Genomic DNA, 21161 nt, shown 5'->3' with positions numbered 1-21161 from the left:
AATGAACACCTATATGTAAAAGTTAAGGTTCGCTTGTTAATGTTATCATCCGCCCCTCTATGATATGTATTTTTAGATTGATGGAGTGACTGGCCAGAGTACTGTTGTAGGATTAAGTTTTATAACCTCTTGATTCCTTCGCGAACCCTTAATGTCATTATACAACCCTTCCTTTCAAGTGAATAAGAACAACTAATCTGATCTTCATGTTTTTAGGGGTTTCATCTAATTCAAAGAACTCATTTATAAGAGATCGACAGGGTATGTGGTCCTTTGCAACGAGGTAAAAATTAAGTAATTAATGAACTCAAAGATTACAGGACACGCTGCAAGCAAGTAAAAGTAAAAGCCAATACATTAAGTTAAATCTAAATTCAATATTAAGAGCATGGATTTGGATAGAAATTTAAGCTAAATCGATTTCAAAGTTTTATCTTGCCAAAAACCCTAACTTATAAATTAATCCGAATCATTCATTCTCATTCTACAAACTTTGAGAATCGAATTAGATGGATTGATGATTAAAACAATAAAAACGATATATATAAATTAGAAGTACGAACAAACAATTTTTGGAGAGGTTTAGGGCACTATCATCCGTAATTAGGCTTAAATGAGTTGTAGATTGTGCATAAGATGTATAAACTTGAACAAAAATGTACTAGGAAGCTCACATGGATCGTGTTTGTACAGATTGATCAACATCGATGACGATTGATGGTGGAGGAGCGACACCAATAGACTTTGTTGTTCAATGAGACTTACGAAAGAGATAGTGTACGATGACATCCTCGTTAGTGGGGCGAAATCGAAAACCGACTGATTCGGGCGAAGGCCTGGTGGTCTCAATGGTGGTTCGGAGAGAAAACTATACATCTGATAGGGTGAGGGTGGGTGGGGATGATATTTTTATTTATCAAATTAGTAATTATGAAATAAATAAAATTTAAATTATAAAAAGATTAAACGATAGGCTGAGAATTGTTCATAAATGTTCTCAAAATAAGAAATGTTCTCATTTGAACATAAAACACCCCTTCTTTCATTTTGCACGGAGAAATTAATATTTAGGGAGTTGTGGTTTTGCAGGGTTGGTGTTGTTGAAGTTTCAGGATGGATTTGGGAGGACCCTTTAGGTGATGTAATGACTTGCGGCTTTAACATCATTCTTCAACCCTCTTGGTGATCGACAAAGCATAAGCATCTCCTTATCATCAACGTCTTTTTCCCTCAGAATTTACGATTTCCTTTTGATTTCAAGAGGTTATTAACCCTTCTTTTATCGAAATCTCCTTTCTGTTCGAATTAGTTGGTGCCCTAATTTCCTGCTTTTGTCGTCCGCCACATGCCCCCCTCCCCCTCTTATATTTTGTGAATTTTCTTAAATTTCATAACTCAATTTCTGATTATGTGGGGTTTTATTATGTGGGTTGTATTGAATATTACTGAGTCCTTTGATTGCATCAAGTTCCTAATTACCCATATCAGCCATCAGGTAAACCGAATTGCAACTCTATAATGATATATGTTCTACTTTGCATGATACTTTTTTTACGTCTCATGAAAAACTCCTACTATCTCTATGTTACTTAAAAACTCTTACTAATATGATATTTAGCTTTCCTTTGTCTTATAAGCAATTAACAAGTTAGTAGTTTATGAGGCTTTAAGAGCTTTTGTGTTTCATTTATCAGATGGTAGTGGTTTTTTGATTAAAGTCTTAGAATAATGAAAAAGCAATTTGGCGTATGATTCTTGTGAATAAGGTAGTCTGGTTGTAAGTTTTTCAGTAAATTACTTGGATGGTTTTTATTATTGTTATCATTCAACCCAATCAGCAAGGATGCCTTTGGTTGGAAAGATTAAGTTAATCATATTCTTTAAACCCGGTTGTTTTGATGCCAAGTACATTCAGTTTAGTTTCTAGAATTTGTTTTATTTACTGGCTTGCGATTTAAAATTTATTTATATTTGTGTTTTTTTGTTCTTACATTACAAACTTTTCTTGATTTTCAATAGAAAAAGCAATGAATGTTGGTTTGTTTCAAGAAATATACAGATTTCATATTGACTTTCAAAAATGTTTGAATGTCGAACCTTAGAGGTATTAAATTGTCATTAAAATCATATGGTTAATTAATTTAACTAATATTCTACTTCGAAGTCAATACAAAAAGCATTCAAGTCTCGATTACTCATATGTAATGCCATATTACTTATATGTATTGTCACACAAATGTAATGAATTTTACTAATGTTAGTTGGAAAAAGTAATATATTTGTCAAGTTTTCTCAATTTTTAATATTTTATTATATCGCGTCTAAATAAACTACGTGAATTAGAATAAATGCCCATATTGCCTTTCTGATTATTTTTCTTTTGGAATGAATGAACTATTTGAACAAGTAAACAGCTATTATACCTTTTTGTCTAAAAAAATATAGGTAATTTTCTTCTTCTGATTTTTGTAATAACACCATAACAACAGCTTTTTGAGTTGGGGCGTGTTAGTTTTTTTCTATGAAGTGCTTAATGGATTAAAAAGAGGAATCAGTTGAAACTTCAGCCCATCAAGAGGAGACATTACGGTTATCTGCCATCCCATTGTGGGGGATACGTTTTCTTGACAGATGTTGGTTTGATAAATACATGATTAGTTTTGACTGGTCTGTCAGGGTGCTTTGGGTATTTCAATGACCAGTAACGACATCTTGAGTGTTTGATTTTGTCCTTGTTTGAACACGGTATGAAAGTTAAACTTGTGTGTATATTGGTGTAAAAAGAACAGGTGAACTTGAGGAAAAGCTTTTCTTTGTTGCTATCAAAATACGTTGTTCAATTCAAAAGGATGCAATCAACTTTGGATCAATTGTCAGTGGATCTTCTTAGGGATCGAAACTTGCATCATTTAAGGTCATCACCATTGGATTTGAATTCAGTGTATGATCTTTATTAACATAAATCAGTATTCACTTTTCATATTATATTTTACATTTTTTCCTCTTCTCAGGAAATGTTTATTGAAGATGAGAAGATTGCAAGGTTCAAGGTTGAATGTGTATAATGCGGTTGTTACAACTCTAAAAGAGATAAATCAGTACAATCATAGTGCCATATATCCTTTGTCAGATCTTTGGAGCAAAAATGTGAATAGAAAGGCAGATTGAAGATGGTGTTGAATTTATTTTGAAGCAATGGAAATTATACAAATAGAGTAAACAAGGTTCAAGAGGATTGCAAATGGAAAAAATTGATTACATGTTAGTTTAGCCAAGTAACAATCCTAAAATAATGGATTTATTGATATTTTGTAGCTTGATGCTGACATCTATTTTACTGTTAATATGAAATTTGTCTAATATCATAGAATTTGATAAACTTTTTTTTATGATTTTTAATCGTTTAAAATGAGAGATTCATATTTGAACAAAAAAGTTTATCATACATACATGTTACTCTCCTAACTGTATTGTCTACATAATTTTTGTCCAATTTTAATCGAATAGCTTAACAAATCACTGTTTCAAGTAATATGACTCTAATTTTTAGGCCATAATTGAAAAAAGTCGGGTTATAATTAGGGAATAAAAGTAGCAATTTTAATTAGAACTTAGAATATGGACAAAAAATTACAAAAACATCAAATAAGGAACAAAATGCAGGATAAAACTTATTGGGACCAAAATTGAAAAACAACTATATTCAGGGAATATCTAGACGATACTATGCAGGTAACACCAACAACCATGAAATGTTAGGCGAGTTAGTTGCATGGAGCGGTTGTACAATAATCTACTTGCTTGGTCATCAAGTCCTCAGTATCGCAGAAGTTGACAGTGCAACAAATGAACCTTAAGGACAAGTTATTTTTATAGCCCATGACATATAACACTTTAATGGCCTTTTGATGCTCTTGTATTTTTAATGGTAAGTGTTTTTAATATAATTAATTGTGTTTTATTATACGAATTAATCTTCACATGTTTTACATTTCCAGGCGTTAATCAGTACATTCTTCTTTCTATAACAAGTGAAACAATATTTACTATTGTTGGAGTTGTGAAGGAAGCTGTCACAATACTGGTATGGCCCTCTCTTTAAGTCAAGAAAAGTAATCACTACAGAAAATAGTTGAGTGGCTAAAAATCAATAAAATGGTAAAAGCAATATTGAAAAGGTTTCGGTTTTGTACTAGATACACAAAAGAAATAAAAAGCACAATGACCATTTTTGTAAATTACTCTATGAATTATAACCAACAACTGCTAAAGAAACGTCTTCACTAACATAGTTGCAAAATGTAATTAAATTTAATTTTATTTAAATACCAACAATTTTAATGTTCTATTTTTATTATTAACGTAGCTGTATTTTACATTCATGGTGAATTTACATGGTCAAAAGGAGTTCCTCTCATTATAATCATGTTTGGTGTGTTTATTCGAGGTTCACAACCTACTGATTTTCTATGTTCCATCTCTCTTTTATATGTTTCTTGATTTTACATGTCTACTGATTCACAAATATCTCATAAACTAATAGTTATAAACTACTAACTAATCACAAGGTTATTCTTAATGTGTACACTATTCGAGAGATAGGAGTGTTGGATGAAATTAAAATTTGACTTGCTTGGGATCTTGCAAACTGGCAACCAATTTGCTCATTTACATATCTACTAGCCACATATAATGGTGTCGATATCTACTTCGCTTCACCAAAGGTTGTAAAGACAAAGTTATTCAATTAAACATTATATCAAATCTTATAAAGATATGTGTGTCCAGTGTCGTGTGACCTTTATTGCTGAATCCACATGACACTACACAACATCCATTAACAATGTAGTAATAATGAATCACTTTTGTTTAATTACATAACACATCAGTTAGCTATTTGATGTTAATATTAGATCCAAGTATGTTAAGATGGATGCTAGAGCTAAAAAAGTTTTTAAAGTTCCAAATCATTCTAATTCATGCTTAACTTTTTAGGTTATGTAGAACCAAGAAGTAGTAGATACAACGTTAAAGATCAAGGGGCAATCAAGGAACAAGTGCTTGAATAGAGAAATAAAAGCTAATTGGTTTTCAATAAGATGAAAAAATCTATCACGAATTTACATGGAATATCATTTATTTGTTGATTATACTAATGTAGTTCCATCTTCATTTTCTTATTCATGTATTTTATACTGAAAATTCATCGATTTATAGCATTGTACTTTTAGTTTTTTGGTTATTAGCACAAGATACTTTAGACAACGTATAGGAAATACCCAAACTACCTTCCATGGACCGTGCTTAGCACGGGCCTCAAACATACCTAGTATATATATATATATATATATATATATATATATATATATATATATATATATATATATATATATATATATATATATATATATATATATATATATATATATATATAGGTTTAGGTTCTATGGAAAACAAAAAAACCTTAAAAAAACCCTAAAAATCATAAAAATGCATAAAAAAAATACTTATAGATCACAAAACTTTTTTTTGAATTTTTTTATCAAAAAATCACAGCTTTTAACATAAAATCGCTGAAAATTTTTTTGAAAAAAAAAATTGATTTTTTATTTTTTTTTCAGCGAAATTGTCAAAAAGGCTGCGATTTTTTGATAAAAAAATTCAAAAAAAAGTTTTGTAATGTCTAGGTATTTTTTTTATGCATTTTTATGATTTTTAGGGTTTTTTTGTTTTCCAAATAACCCCTCCCCTATATATATATATATATATATATATATATATATATATATATATATATATATATATATATATATATATATATATATATATATATATATATATATATATATGGTCCATGCAAACTAAATTACACATTTTATATCTGTTAGTTGGCAACCCAATGGCCCAAGTCATTTCCTCAGATCGTCGAATTCGATACCCAATTGGAAATTACCCATCGACAATTTGACATTCTTCAATTCAAAGACGCTAGTATGCTGGTTAGGGCAACTAGGCAAGAAACACTGAAACAACCACTTCTCCGTCGGATTAAGTTTTATAACCGCCAAAAACAATTTTTTAATCTCCTTCCTCACATTTGTCTCCATTTCCCAAAATCAAAATCTTGAAGACGTCCACGGGGAAATTGATCATGAGGAATCCAATCGGGGCATTATTTTCTGGAGTCGGTCATGTAGTTGGAAGTATATTTGGTGCTCCACTCGATTTTCTTTCCGGCAAGTCTTGCAAGTAAAAATCCATCATCTTTCTTTAACATATTTCTGATTTATGTTCTTTGATGCAGTTTTTTTTATTGAAACATATATATATTCGCACCATGCATGTATCTTTCTTTGATGATATTTATCATTCTAAATTCAGTTTTATCAATTGGTGACTGATTTTTGTGGTTAATTTACAATTACTGACAGCTCTTTGTGCGGTCCAACATGGGATTTGGCTTGTTACATCGAAAATTTCTGCATTCAACATCTAATCAAATTGTGTGCGGTTTCACTTCTGGTTTTCGTCGGTGAGTTTCTTCATGTTTTGCCAAACAATATTATGATCATATCATGTGCATAGATGTTGTCTATAATATGTATGTATACTTCATGCATACCTAAGAACTAAGTTTACTTCTTATCCAATGTACACATCGATCTTATGCTCCATTCACCACTTTGTTTTATAAACTGGGAAAAAAGTGAAACATTAAATAGCATTTAACCCTTTACTTTTTCATCAATATGCTTGCAGTTTTACTATTCTTCTACTTTTTATACAAGATTGGAATATATCACTGCATTTTTCATATGCTATGGAAACTTGTACGGGCATGCATCTGGTCATTTTTCTCGGCCTGGGAACAAGGATGCGAATTTCTTTGTCATATGTTGTGTAATGCCAAGGGTAAAAGGAGAAGACGCAGGAGAGACATTGAAATGGCTGACATGAATATTAATGGAAGCGATGAAGAAACAGACATGGAAACAAGTTTTTCTTATAGGAACAATGGTCGAAGGAGATTGTCGTCAAGAGACCATAAAAGAAACCATTTTAGAAGATCATTAAGGCCTAAAAGCCACCGGCTTCGTGTGGGTGTTGATGGTGATTCAGTTTATGCTACAAAAAGAAAACATATTAAGCATGGTGATGTTCGAGTTGTTAAAACGTCAAGCTTTGCACGAAAGGGGACGAATCACAAGAGATCACGACGCAAATAAAAGCCTTAGCTTGATTGAACCCTAAACGCTAAATATCTTTAACGAACCAATCGAAAAAGACGAAATTCCCATACAATAGTTTTCCACACCCTCCATTGGTAAAAGAGTGTCGACAATTGGCCCTCCATGTACAAAAGATACCGAACCCTCCATCGTTTGTTGGCAACCTTTGTTTGGTTGACTGAAATTACAAAAAAAAGTGAAGGTGATGGCAGTTTTATGCTTTTTAGGGTTAGATTCAAGACATAGCAACATACTTTTAATGATTTGTTTATTGTAACATCTTGCATGCATTTGTTCCTTTTACAACATTGCGCATGGAAAATTTTACCTTGTAATGTACCAATTTAGGGGTGTACCATGACAAGAAATTGAAATTGAAATTTGTTTTTGTATTTAGTGTAAAAAAACACGAGGTACTGTCGTGTTTATGTTCAAAACTCGACACAGATTTGACACAATATTAACATGTGTTTCTTATCTTTTTCGTGTTTGTCATATTTTGTATGATTTAGTATGATGTAAATAAAATAATGGTATCATGTTAGTAAAAGGAACACGGTGTCAGACAAAAAAATACTACATAATTGCCAGATTTACCAACCCTAACCAAAATACAAAATAATTTTCACTGCTATAGTTGGTAAGATTCTTTAAATTATAATGTCATGATACGAAATAAGTTGGTTGTATATTGCAATAATTCGGTAGTTTTTTCAAAATACAATCCTTAATAAGAAAATAATTGAAAATACAATGTTGTAAGGAAAGAAATGAAAGTATGATGTTATAATATACAAATAAAGGAAAACACATTGTTGTTTAGCCCTTTTCTTTATTCCTTTTTATTTTTAAGGTGATGATGCAAGTCTATTTTTTGTTAAATTACTGAAATTTTATGAAATGTCTAAATATTGAATGTAAATATTCTTATGTTTGGGAATAAAAATAAAATATGGATGTCATAATGAATAAACATGACGTGAGATGAACTCTTTGAAGATTGAGGCAATCTAGGTTTGGTTTCTAGAGTGTTTGAATTGAATCTGGGCTAATAATAGTTAAGTATTTTAATAATCATTTACATATTAAGGACGTGACATACGAAAAAGGGTATATCCATTCCAGAATAAAGAAGCAATATCCGTCCATACTTGAACTAAGATCATATTTATCAAAATTTCACCTTGTAGATGCTATGGTAGGACAACAGTAATCCAAATGAAACAATAAATTAAAAGAAAGATGACAAGAATAAAATTGAGTATATATAATAATATAACAACCATAATTTACAAAATCTTGTACAATTTACCTTGCAATAATAATCAACCAATTTCTGTCTAAGGTTTTACTAATTTAAAACAAAAGTATCAGCAATATGTCTGTACATTAGTCTAGTCTAGACTATGATGGTTCAAAAGGAATGGCTAACAACACCCAACACCCAAACATGTTCAATAATATCCTCAACTACTACTACTACTGTCTACTCTCTAGTCATACCAAAAGAATTCATTTTAAAATTAGCTTCTTCCCACAAATTTCCTAATTTAGCCTTGCAGTCTTACCTGCTCATGAGCTTTTAACGCATCACAAGTAAAAGTCTCTAAAGCCCTAAAAATTGGAATCACACCACCTTGTAAACTACTCAAACCACCACCACCAGCAACCAACTTCATAGCCTCCTTATGCCTCGCCCATTCCTCCTCCACCACCCCACTTTCCGACGGAACCATCGGCCCGCTCGTCTTTTCCGGCAACCCGCCGCCAGTCTTATTCCGGATTCCGGCCAAATCCTTTGCATGATACTCATTTTTCACCATAATCCTTTGCACATCGTCTTGCCTCTCCATCAACTGTCTCAGATTAGACGCAAACCCGTGTATAGCTTTGGAGACGCGATCTTGGGAAACGGATTTGATTTCGCGGTGCCAATCGTTGCAGATTATGAAAATTGGTGGGGCCCCGAGACGGGCCGGGGAATAAGGGACCACGCCATCGATGGTTAGTTCCGGTTGGTGATCGATGCATTGGTTTAGCCACCCGTTTAGGGAATCGATGTATGATTTTTGGGCGTTGATCCAGTTGTTGAAATGTTGGGACCACGTTACGAGTCCGGTTTCAAGATCGACTACAGCTCTGGAGTTTGAATCTTGTTCAAGATTTGTTGTTCGTAAAGTTCGGCTTCTGCTTTCCATGAGGGCTTCAAATTGTTTTCGGTGGCATTTCACGATCGCTTGCCACATTCTTATCAGTCTGTAGATATACATATATATAATAACACAAACACAATCATTATTATTATTATTATTATTATTATTAGAAGAAGAAGAAGATGATGATGAAGATGTTGGTTGATAAATGATAAATGATAAATGATAAATGATACTGGTACCCACCCGTAGATCAAGTCGCTGACTTGTGGCTGCAGTTCTTTGTCCCTGACTTTGTGTATCTCGGTAGATATGGCATCAATGGCTTTGATGGATACGTTTAGTTTAGTCATCAACCTCCGTATAGAAGCCTGTGCAGCATCGATTTTACTAGATTCTGCTCCATTTGCATCCAATTCATTCAGTCTCTTGTACATTTTCTCGTACATCACCCTCAGCCTCTCTTCATCCTAAAAAGTAAAACCACCTCATGTATCAGTTATTATAGACTAGAGCATCCTATTTTCATTTTTTTCTTCTTCTAATTCTATTGCAATTTGCAACAAAATTACCTAATTGTACCATACCAATTTTCAGTGCTATAATGTCCAAATAAGAAAAAGGATGAAAGTAAAATGCTATAAATGAGTAGATTTTCATACTACTATAATAAACTATGCCTTGCTAAGAAAAAATATGAGAAAAACAATGCTGGCATGTGATAGACGTTAGACAGACAGAAATGACACACAAAAAACTGCTATTCCTTGCATTTAACCATTATGATGCAAAAATCCTGGTTAGCTTGGAATGTTTCCCTTTTGTACAAAAGGAAAACTGCATTTTTTCAGTTTCTTTTAGTTTTAGGCTTTAGCTCCCAAGAATTATTATACAGTAACAAAGATACATAATTTCAGTTAAAATTTAATATAAACAGATTTCATTGATTTGTTTACTAAACCATAATGGCAGTCTACGTTCATTTCTTCCTATTACACCATGGTACTTTGAGAAATCTACCCAATTACAGCAACGTAATCCACCAAATACAAACCAATTTTCACTCCCTCTAACTGGATAGATTTTTCATAGCATAATGCCCTAGTAACATAATATTTGAAAGCACAATGCTATATAAAAAAAAAAAAAAAAAAAAAAAAAAATGAGAGTACAACGAGGTGAGCCGTGAGTGATAAAAAGAATTGAAAGTAGGATTCTATTATATATATTGCATTTTGTTAATTGATATCTTATCAGATGTAGAGTCTAAATTTCGTAAAGTAGCTAGTAATATCAAGGCAGGCAGGCAGTTTATTCATGTTTTGAATGTTGAATGTAAACTATTTTGCTACTTCAACACTATTTGGTTACCAATACAAGGGAGAAGAGTTTTCAGTTTTACAGATATAATAATTACAAGGTAGGAAGGTCATAGTCATAGTCTCAACAATCAAGAATGAAGTGTGTTTCTCTCTCCTTTAAAGATGGACGCTATATGTTTATGATTCATTCATTATTGATTATACAAATACATATACATCAGAGGGTTAAATAGCGACATACTTTCAGATATTTCTTTATTATAACTTATAGCATCCTACTTCATCTCATTCTATTACACCATTATATGATTCATAAATCATAGCAATGTCATTCAAATACAAACCAATTTTTATTTTATTCTTTTGTAAATTCATTTAACTTCGTTTTTACGTCGTATTTACACAGTTTTCTACTTTTTTTACACGTCTTTATGCTTTTTTTTACAAAAATAATCTTAAGACAAAGTAAAAAAAAGCAACATGAAAACATGTTAAAACAAGATTGAAAAAAAACATGTAAAATGAAGTTGTAAAAGATGAAAAAATAACAAAATTTAATTCAGAAAATTAAGACAAATTACTAAAAAAACAAATATTAAAATAAAAAATTATGTAAAACAAGTTGGGACATAAAAACTAAAACTAGGGGTAAATGTGTAGATTAAAAAAGCTGGGTAACCTGCTATACCAGGTCACTGGATACAATTTTGAAAGTGAAATGACATCGGACCTCTAAAAGAAAGTTTAAACGATTATTGGAGGGCCAATTTCAACCTTAACCCTTTTCCAAAGTACAATTTCTTATTAAGAAAGATATTGAAAATATAATGTTGTAAAAAGGCTACATGGATGTAAGATGCTATAATAGTAAACAAATAAAGGAAAGTACATTCATATTTCTTGTATTTAGCCCTATATTGTGTTAAAAGCAAGAAATAGCAACGTACTTTCATATATTTGTTTGCTTATCATAGCATTCTACTTTCATGTAGTCCTATTAAAATATTGTACTAATAATAGCAATGTCATTCAAATACAAATTGATTGCTGTAACTGGGTATAGATTTTCCAAAGTAGAATGTCCTAATAAGAAAAAAAAAAAAAAAAAAAAAAAAAAAAAAAAAGGAAGTACAATGCTTTGCATATATTGACTATTAGAACAAGGAGCAATAGTAATGATGAAGATATTACCTTTACTTCCTTGTATAACTTCTTCTCCCATACATATAGCTTCTCCAAAGTAGAAGAAAGGTTGATGGACCTAACATTGGGAACTGCATCCACATTATAAGATCCTGCTAATTTTGTTACCCGAGAACACGATCTTACAGATTGTATTGGATGCTCTGAAGGTGCTAAAGGATACAGAATCTTGGATAAGGCCACTGCAAAATAACATTATATTATATATATATATATATATATATATATATATATATATATATATATATATATATATATATAAGTACTAGTCTGTGATACAGTTTTATAAAACATCAATGCGACTTCGGAACAGCATAATGAAAAAAGGCTGAATGCAAGAAATAGCAACCTACTGTCATTTATTTGCTTATTCTAACATCCTACTATTATATATCATTTCTATCTATCACAGCATTGTATTTTCAGTTTTTTTCTTATCAAAACGTTGTACTTTGTCTTATTAGGGCATTATACTTTTTCAAAATTGCTTTGTGGGGACAACAGGGACAACAGGGACAACAGAACAGGCTCAAAATTTTAGCATTTTGGGTTTTTATTGCTCCTCATTGTATGCTCACTTCTATACAGGGAAAGCCAAATATATATACTTTTGTTGCTGCAGGCAGACTCAGGACATTGGCTTTTCTTTTTCATGATTAAAAGAAAGGGTTAAATGCAAGAATAGTAATGTACTTTTGTTGATTTATTTATTAGTTTATTACAGCATCATACTTCAATCTTTTTCTTATTACAACACAGTACTTTGAAAAAAGTACCCAAATGCCCAACTATAGGCATGTTCTTCATATAAAAAGCAAATTTCACAGCTATAATTGGGTATAATTTCCTATAAGAAAAGTTTGAAAGTATGATGTTACAATTGGGTAAATTTTCAAATGGCAGCGCCTTAAGAAAAAGAAAACGGAAAGTACAATGCTGTAATAGGAAAAAAATCAGACTATGATGCTATATTGCTATATACACTAGGAAATGAAAGTACATTGTTGTTTCTTGCATTTAGCCCAAAAAGAAATTCCTTCCAGTAAGATCACTAGAAGCAGGTCCATTTCAGTGGACAATAATCACTAGATGCAAAAAAAAAAAAAAAAAAGGAACACTAAACATCCATGAAACAAAAACGACTACAGACAGCTCCAACATAAAAGAATCAGAGCAAAACAGAGCCCTACGACAGGGAGATCTGATTTAAAAATAAAAAAAAAAAATGTATGAATATTTATCATGGTGACAAAAATCAAATGTTGTTTACCCTTGAGAACTGCAAACCTTGATTGATATGGCAACTTCCCCGCTTCAAGCATCAAGGCAACCTCTTTCCCGTAACCAAAGGCAACCTCAAATTCATCCTTGATTTCGTTAACTACCTCTTGAAGATCCCGAGAACCATGAACAGATAATGTTGTCAAACTACTTAACATTGAGGATTCAATCTCATGTATCGATTCCTCATCTACATCAAAACTAACTCCCTTTTTACCCTCATACCCCTCCCCCATGCTTTGTGAAACAACTGTCTCAGGACTATGCCTGTCTACTTCAATTTCAACAGATTGTGCTCTCTCATTATTTTCCGATGCTACTGAATTCAAAGTAGCTTCATCATGTGTTTCCATTTCACTTTTTCTTGGTGGGATTCTTCTAGAATGTTCCCTCCATGAACTACCTACATTATCTTCTAATCCAACTGATCTTGATGTGCCTTCACCTAAATTTCTCTTTATATTAGTGGTGTGCCTCTTTAGAACTTCTTCATGATTGGACTCGGTTTCTGTTTCTTCTTCCAAGTCTGGAATTCCCTCCCTCTCTCTCACTTCACTCGAATCTGGACTACTAACCATGGATCCATATCCGTATCCAAAACCAGGGTACCCGTTATCATACGCATCAAAAAAGTTAAGATAATCAGAATCCTTGGGTGGAGGAGGAGGTGGAGGACTTTTGGGTTTTTCAGGTTCTTGGGGAGCTGGTGCCCCTCCATAAGAAAACCCATACCCATATGCATTTTCATATGGATTATATTGTGGTGGATCAGGCCATTGCCTAGTTTCTTGAAAGCCCCTTGCTTCCTCTGGTTGAATCACAGTGCGGGTAGCTGGGGCAGATTTTTTCATATAAGAAGCATACTGATTTGAATTGGGATTTCCACCATATTCATTGTGAGAATCAAAATTCTCTTGATATGCTCCCCATGGAGGTTGATATTGTGAAGCAGATGGGTTCATCACATAAGGGTCATTCTCGCCCCAACTAGTTTGGTTTGGTCCCCAAGGAGGTTGATATGGGAATGCAGATGGGTTCACAACATAAGGGTCGCCCCATGGAGGTTGATAGGGCGGTTGTCCTCTATTCATTGCATAAGGATCACTGAAATTTGTTTGGTTTGGTCCCCAAGGAGGTTGATAGGGTGGTGGCTCTCTGTTCATTACATAAGGGTCTTTTGAATCCAATTCGTTGTAGTGATGGGGCCGATTATGCGAGGAAGATCGGGGTTTTTCATTTTCAAAACCACCACTATCATGTAGATGAATATGGCCATCCAGAGACGAACTAAGATCAGATTCAGAATCCCCATTTCCACCATCTATGGAATGAATATGAGAAATCGAACCAGAAGACATGGAGCCATTGTTTTTAGTCTTACCTTGATCAGATGGCAATGTCAGTACGGGGGAGGATGGAGAGGGTGAGGGGATTACAAGCTGTTCATCAACAAATCGAGAAAGTGCAAAACCGATGTCTCTAAGAGAATGAAAGTAAGCCAGATGCGAAGAAGACAAATCGTACCGGTAATCCGCGGCGGACTTGATCAATCTCTTCCTCTCTCTACAACGTATCACCAATGGCAAATCGTCAACTTTGGAAGGTCTGCAGCCCATGTCAGTAACACAATATCATCAATCTCCCCCCAAACCCTAAACCCAGTTTTCGTATCATTGTCTCTGCTGCACCTGGACTTGTAAACCCATATCAAAACTTGCCAGATCTATGAATACGCTTCCATACATGTATAACATCGCAGTCTGCAAACGCATTAATGGAGAGGGATAAACGATGCCGGTGTTAAAATTTAGAAAGAGAGAGAAACTAAAGTTGGGATTGCGGAAATCTTGAAGCATTAATTAATTAAATGTAGTAGATAGACAGTGAGAATCAGCGAAGCAGAAATCGATAGTACTACAGCAACCTTCAGAGCAATAAAATATCGAAATGTGTGATTTTGGCATGTGTTTGCACAGAGATTTGTAGAAGAAGACGAAAGAAGAGGTGCATGTTTTTCAAATTCAAAATAAATGCGTTGAAATTTGTATTTAGGCTACCGACATGATTTATTATCCAAATATTGTAAGGTGTGCGTCAGAAACAAGAAGGTGGAATCCGCCATGGATGACGGAGGGAGGATTGAATAATATTTTGAAGGAAGGTGATCAGTGGAGAGTATGGACAAATGGCAATCATGGTCTGTTGAGGTCCGCGTGCCGATGGACAGGCTTCTGGTTAGAAAAAGGGTTTCTAGTTTACTTCTATTCTCTCTCTCACTCCTTTCCATAAAAGGTTCTAATCACCAAATATTTTTTTCCCAATTTACTTTACATTACATCAATATAGGTAAATATTTAAGACAAATTGCAAGAAAAGATGTTGTCTTTTTAGATTTTTATGTTATTTTTTATTAAAATCATTATATTTTTAACTTTTTAAAAGACTTGGCATATGATTTGACACACTTTACTCGACATAAACATCCTTTAATATTAAAGGAACCTCCTTGAAAATGGATCACAAGGAATCATGTGCTTATTAATTGGAATAATTACATATAAGTATTGTGCCTTGTATTTAACTAAGATTCCTTATTGAATGAAATTTGTTATGTCTAATCTAAATTGTTTACCATTTTAGATTATGTGGACATTATGTCTACTACGACTTTTTTTATCTGGTTCCCCTTGTGGCTAAAGGGTACATTTGGGGGTCGTTGCATGTATCTATTTATCTTGTTTGTAGACAAGCTCCACAGTTAACCCTTGTTTTATTGGTTTGATGCTACCAAGACGATTTCTTTATTTGCATCAAAGGACCACGAGATGTTAATCCACGAACAAACGAGAAGATATATACGGAACGAGTGTATAAATTGGAGTTGCCTAATGACATAAAAAACTACAAAACATACTTAATTGATTCTTAATCCTTTCAGTTTTCATTATAACAAAAACGATAAGTATATGTAAACCTCACAATGGAAATTCTTACACAGATACCAAATTAGGTATCTTTTTTATAATACGTTTCTTATACCTATAAATATATGGAATTCGTTAAAACAAAAAAATGCTCGGTAGGGTATTGACCGGGCCAGGCCAAAAAGACACTTCGGACAAAATAAAAGCAAGAAAATCTTCTTTATTTATCTTTTTATTTGTATCTTTCGAGCATCTAAATGGAATTGTTAGTTATATAATAACGATAAAGAATGTGAATATGATGAAGAATGACTAGATATTAAAGGAATATGATGGGTATGTACTAACCAACATAGGAAACCCATAAAGTATGAAGTATGAATACACGCTACAAACCTCTCGAAACTGTATGAATAAGGACTCTGGTGACTAATGAAAATAAGTTAAGTAAATGGGATAAAGTAATGACTCATGTTGTCACGATGACTGAAGCAACGTGTGTGATCTGGTATAATGAACACAAGTAAGAAAGAAAGACATGAAATATAAACGAAAGTGGATACTGGTGATCTGGTATGTCACCAAAAGACAACCATATGTTTATATGGATCCATTAGTGTATATGTATATGTTTGTATTTGTATATAAAACACATGTATAAAGTTCGTCCCTTTGATATCCTGGATAATCTTTGTATATAAACCTAGTTTTTACTCATTTGAAAGGCAATGCATATCATACGTTAATATGGTATCAAAGTCCCCCTCGGTATTCTCCTAATATATCTCATTTTCTATTATGTCCTTCCACATTTATTCTCTCTCTTCCGGGTCGCCACTATATCTCATAGCATAACCCTAATCAACTCACTACTAGTCTTTTGTAATATCTCAACACTTCATTTATGGTTGCCGCAACACTAACACATCTTAAAGTGTGTGGTATCACGAAGATAAAGTCTCACATCCCATTGGTTCTAAACTTGGACCAATTCAACTACGACTCATAGAGAGAACTATTTTTTACTAATTATGATGCTTATGACATAAGTGATCATATTGACGACACCTATGATTATCTCACTCTAAAAGTTATGGACAATAAATGAGAGAAAATAGAATCCATTGTAAGTGATCATATTAGTGGCACCATGACAGTGAAATCCACTATATCACCGTGGGAGAGCTTTCGGTTACAACGTATTGCTCAAAGATCAAGGGTATAGCCAACTTACTAGAGAATCAAGATTTCAACTTTAAAGTACTAGAAAAACTTGGTTATTTACAATATTAACGACCTTTTGTCCCGATTTAACAATGTCTCAAGCATTATTCATCATAGACCACCGCTTCTGTCATTTATATAAATAGTTCAATGCTTCTCTTAGGAGAACAAATCTTGTCCTTGTTGCATACCAATCACCTGTTCATGGTGACCATTTTTCATCTCCTGCAATTATTCATGTCAGCACTCATGATTATGGACGTGGAAGTAATCGAAAAAACAATGATAAACAAAATAGTCAAAATCCATGACGTTAATTGCCCACTTTGTCTCAACAAATTTTGAAGCACCCCTTGCATGGGCTATTTTAAATTGCATTTAGTTAAAACATTTTAAAAGAAGTTCCAAAGTTTAGTTTGCGGAAACCAATCCCAAAATAAAATTTTGCAAAACACGGTTAAGTTTTATTTATAAAAACATGCGAATGTGTCTCCTTAAGATATCATAACCACAATTTAAGTTATAGAAAACAGTATCACTCTTCTAAATGTCCAATAGTTGCTAATCCTCTAATACATCTACCAACATTTTTTAACCTGGAAAATTTCATCAACAAGTAGGTTAAGCTTTGGGGAGCCTAGTGAGTACAATTCCAAGGTTTAACATCATAGAATTAGAATATTATTTAACACTTAAATCATATCCAAATGTAAAACCCGTACCTTATCAAAATAAAAAATCTTAACAGATAACAGGGGTAAAATATAACAAAATCCAAAGTACATTGTTATAAATGTCAAAACTGTTGGGTTTTGAGCAAACTAACACTCCTAAGGTGTTCATGCAACCCTAGAAACCTTGGATCTATGTTTGTCTAAAATACATGCAAAATAATTTCCCAAGGTTCATAACCTATCTAGCATACATGGGGTACTTTTAAACATAAAAGATACTAGAAGAATTACATACCTTTGTTAGTGAGTTGATTCCTTGGGAGTTTGAGAGCCAAGCACCAATAATGTGAATGCCTCAAATGGAAATCACAAATCACCACAAACTTGGAAAACTTATGAGAGAGCACTCTAATACTCTAGAAATCGGCCACACCTTATGCACACACACATAGTGTCTTTTCAAGCACCATAAGCCTCTTTATATAGTGTAGATGATTAAGGTTATGAACCATGCAAACCCTAATAACCCATGTCTTTTCCTATTCCAAGGATCCATGGGTTAAAAGCTCCATGGATCAACCATGGACTCCCATTCAAGCTTAGCCCATTTCCTTATGAGTGTTAGCCCACACTATATAAGTACAATAGCCCATTATTTAATTAGTCACCTTATGATCACTAAATTAATTCATAATTAATTTAAGATCAATACTAATTAAATAATACAATTTCATATTAATATATTATAACTTATAATATATTAGTAGGCCGCAAATATACTCTTCTCATAATGTTATCCATATAAATAGTTCGGGTGAAGTGCAACCCAAATGGACCATGCCGGGTCGGGTCAAGTATATACCAAATAAGTTATGGACTTAGACACCTTATCCAACAGTCTCCCACTTGGATAAGTCTGATAACTGTATTTGCATATATAGCTTCAGGAACCAACCGGCAATCGTAGCTCTCGAAAACTCTGTTGAACTATGAAGCGCCATTTTAGATAAGTGATCACATAATCCTCTGCTCTCATGATATCAGCCGGACAAATACATGGAACAATGTCTTACTTATTGTCCAGCAGTTTGTTTCCCGATTTCCGATTTGTTTGACAAAGAACTTAATCGAACACATCAATTTAGTTCTGACCGGGTCCGGTACATAGGTCAAAACAAAATCATCGAGGGGCCCAGATATCGCTTCTATTTCTAGAAGGAACAGATAAACTTCGACTCATATGCTTGTTCTACTACTTATTGAATTGCACACAAAGGCACGTTTTATAACATCAAGTTACTGATGCGTTTACGTGCAATCAATGCACAACCAACTCATAGGTAACAACTCATATCTCTAGGTTTGAAGACTTATATGATATTACCGTCTCACGATCACTCGAGATAAATTCCATGAAGTGATACAAGTGAGCGTGGGTTTATTCCAATACTCATAACTTATGAGTACTCATGAATGTTGTAGCAACCATTGCTATGGCTAAACACCTTTAGTCATCTACAATCCCATTTCATGACAGTCTTGATTCATACCTACTTCCGACATATGACCGACTGTGGAGAGTTTGAATAAACTTATTATTCTGGAAGTCAAAACATGCAAAGCTGAAACAATAGTAAATAATTGACAATGATAGCAACACCTTACTCATAAATAAATCACAACTTTTATTCATCATCAAACGTCGATTACATTTTACAAGTTTCAGTAATAACTATCTAATCTGTAAAACTAATATCGTCCATCAGCCCGATGCGTCTCGCATGCTGCAAATGCTTCACCCTTGTCAGTCCCTTCGTAAGGGGATCCGCAGGGTTCTCATCTGACGATACCCTCTTTGCCACGAGGAGTCCCTCTTCTATCTTGTGTCTTATGAAGTGATATTTTCTGTCAATGTGTCGGGATCTGCCATGATCTCTTGGTTCCTTGGCTAAGACAACCGCACTATTGCTGTCACAGAAAATCTCCATAGGCTCCTTAATAGCTGGTACAACTCCAAGGTCTCCGATGAAGTTCCTCAGCCATATCGCCTCCTTTGCCGCTTCACTCGCTGCTATGTACTCTGATTCACAAGTCGAATCAGCTACAGTCTCCTGTTTGGAACTCTTCCAAGTGATTGCCCCTCCATTTAAGGTAAATACCCAGCTCGACTGAGAGCGGAAGTTATCCCTATCAGTCTGAAAGCTAGCATCACTATACCCTACTACTCTCAAGTCATCAATCCCACCAAGGGTAAGGATCCAATCCTTAGTCCTCCGCAGGTACTTGAGAATATTCTTTACCGCAGTCCAATGAGCCTTGCCAGGGTTCCCCTGATATCTGTTGACCATGCTCAAAGCGAAGGCCACATCAGGATGGGTACAAGTCATAGCATACATGATCGAGCCAATAGCGGAAGCATAAGGTAATCGACTCATCTCAGCTATCTCATCTTCTGTACTCGGGCTCTGAGCCTTGCTCAGTTTGGCATTGCTTTGGATCGGTAATTCTCCTTTCTTGGAATTCTGCATGTTGAACCTTTTCAACACCTTATCCAAGTAGATACTCTGACTAAGTCCAATTAGTCTTTTACTCCTTTCTCTTAATATCCTTATCCCTAGGATATAGGCAGCTTCTCCAAGGTCCTTCATAGCAAAGCACTTCCCAAGCCAGGACTTAACCTCCTGCAAGGTTGGGATGTCATTTCCTATGAGTAGTATGTCATCCACATACAGTACCAAAAATCTAACTATACTCCCACTAGCTCTGACATACACGCAGGACTCATCTTCACTTCTTGAGAAACCAAACTCTTTGACCTTCTCATCGAAACAAAGATTCCAACTTCGAGATGCTTGTTTCAATCCATAAATGGATTTCTCAAGCTTGCACACTCTATTGGGGTACTCTGCACTGAAAAAACCCTCTGGCTGATTCATGTAAACATCCTCAGCCAATTTTCCGTTAAGGAAAGCGGTTTTGACATCCATTTGCCATATTTCATAATCATGAAATGCATCAATGGCTAGCATAACCCTAATAGACTTAATCTTTGCTACTGGTGAAAAGGTTTCATCATAATCAATACCCTGAGTCTGAGTAAAACCCTTCGCAACCAATCGAGCCTTATAAGTGTGCACCTTCCCATCCATGT

General features: G+C 33.9%; 2 protein-coding genes and 1 long non-coding RNA gene across 5 annotated transcripts; 2 read left to right on the top strand and 1 right to left on the bottom strand.

Annotated features, from left to right (window-relative positions):
* The first annotated feature begins 1041 nt into the window (after positions 1 to 1041).
* LOC145108689 (uncharacterized) lies at positions 1042 to 3389 on the top strand. Of its 3 annotated transcripts, XR_013708477.1 has the most exons (3): positions 1042 to 1495; positions 2490 to 2914; positions 3012 to 3389. It is a non-coding gene; the product is annotated as an uncharacterized LOC145108689 (long non-coding RNA). The 3 variants fall into 3 exon arrangements; XR_013708475.1 differs by having other exon boundaries at positions 1042 to 2914; XR_013708476.1 differs by having other exon boundaries at positions 1042 to 2941.
* A 2513-nt stretch (positions 3390 to 5902) lies between these two features.
* LOC145168983 (uncharacterized) lies at positions 5903 to 7666 on the top strand. Its single transcript, XM_079087610.1, has 3 exons — positions 5903 to 6249; positions 6432 to 6532; positions 6760 to 7666. The coding sequence occupies exons 1-3, from the start codon at positions 6152 to 6154 to the stop codon at positions 7224 to 7226; spliced, it is 666 nt and encodes a 221-aa protein (XP_078943736.1). The 5' UTR covers positions 5903 to 6151; the 3' UTR covers positions 7227 to 7666.
* An 896-nt stretch (positions 7667 to 8562) lies between these two features.
* LOC145108688 (uncharacterized) lies at positions 8563 to 15456 on the bottom strand. Its single transcript, XM_079045759.1, has 4 exons — positions 13178 to 15456; positions 11896 to 12089; positions 9629 to 9852; positions 8563 to 9485 (listed from the first exon to the last, which is right to left on the bottom strand). Exons 1-4 carry the CDS (start codon positions 14802 to 14804, stop codon positions 8780 to 8782), a joined length of 2751 nt encoding a protein of 916 aa, XP_078901885.1. The 5' UTR covers positions 14805 to 15456; the 3' UTR covers positions 8563 to 8779.
* Positions 15457 to 21161: the final 5705 nt, after the last annotated feature.

This window comes from Lactuca virosa, chromosome 4 (genome assembly GCF_052849685.1).
Source record: "Lactuca virosa cultivar CGN04683 chromosome 4, Lactuca_virosa_CGN04683_v6, whole genome shotgun sequence".
In the NCBI taxonomy this organism is placed as follows: domain Eukaryota; kingdom Viridiplantae; phylum Streptophyta; class Magnoliopsida; order Asterales; family Asteraceae; genus Lactuca; species Lactuca virosa.
The sequence above is the reverse complement of the archived record's forward strand: the minus strand, read 5'-3'. Positions and strand labels throughout refer to the sequence as shown.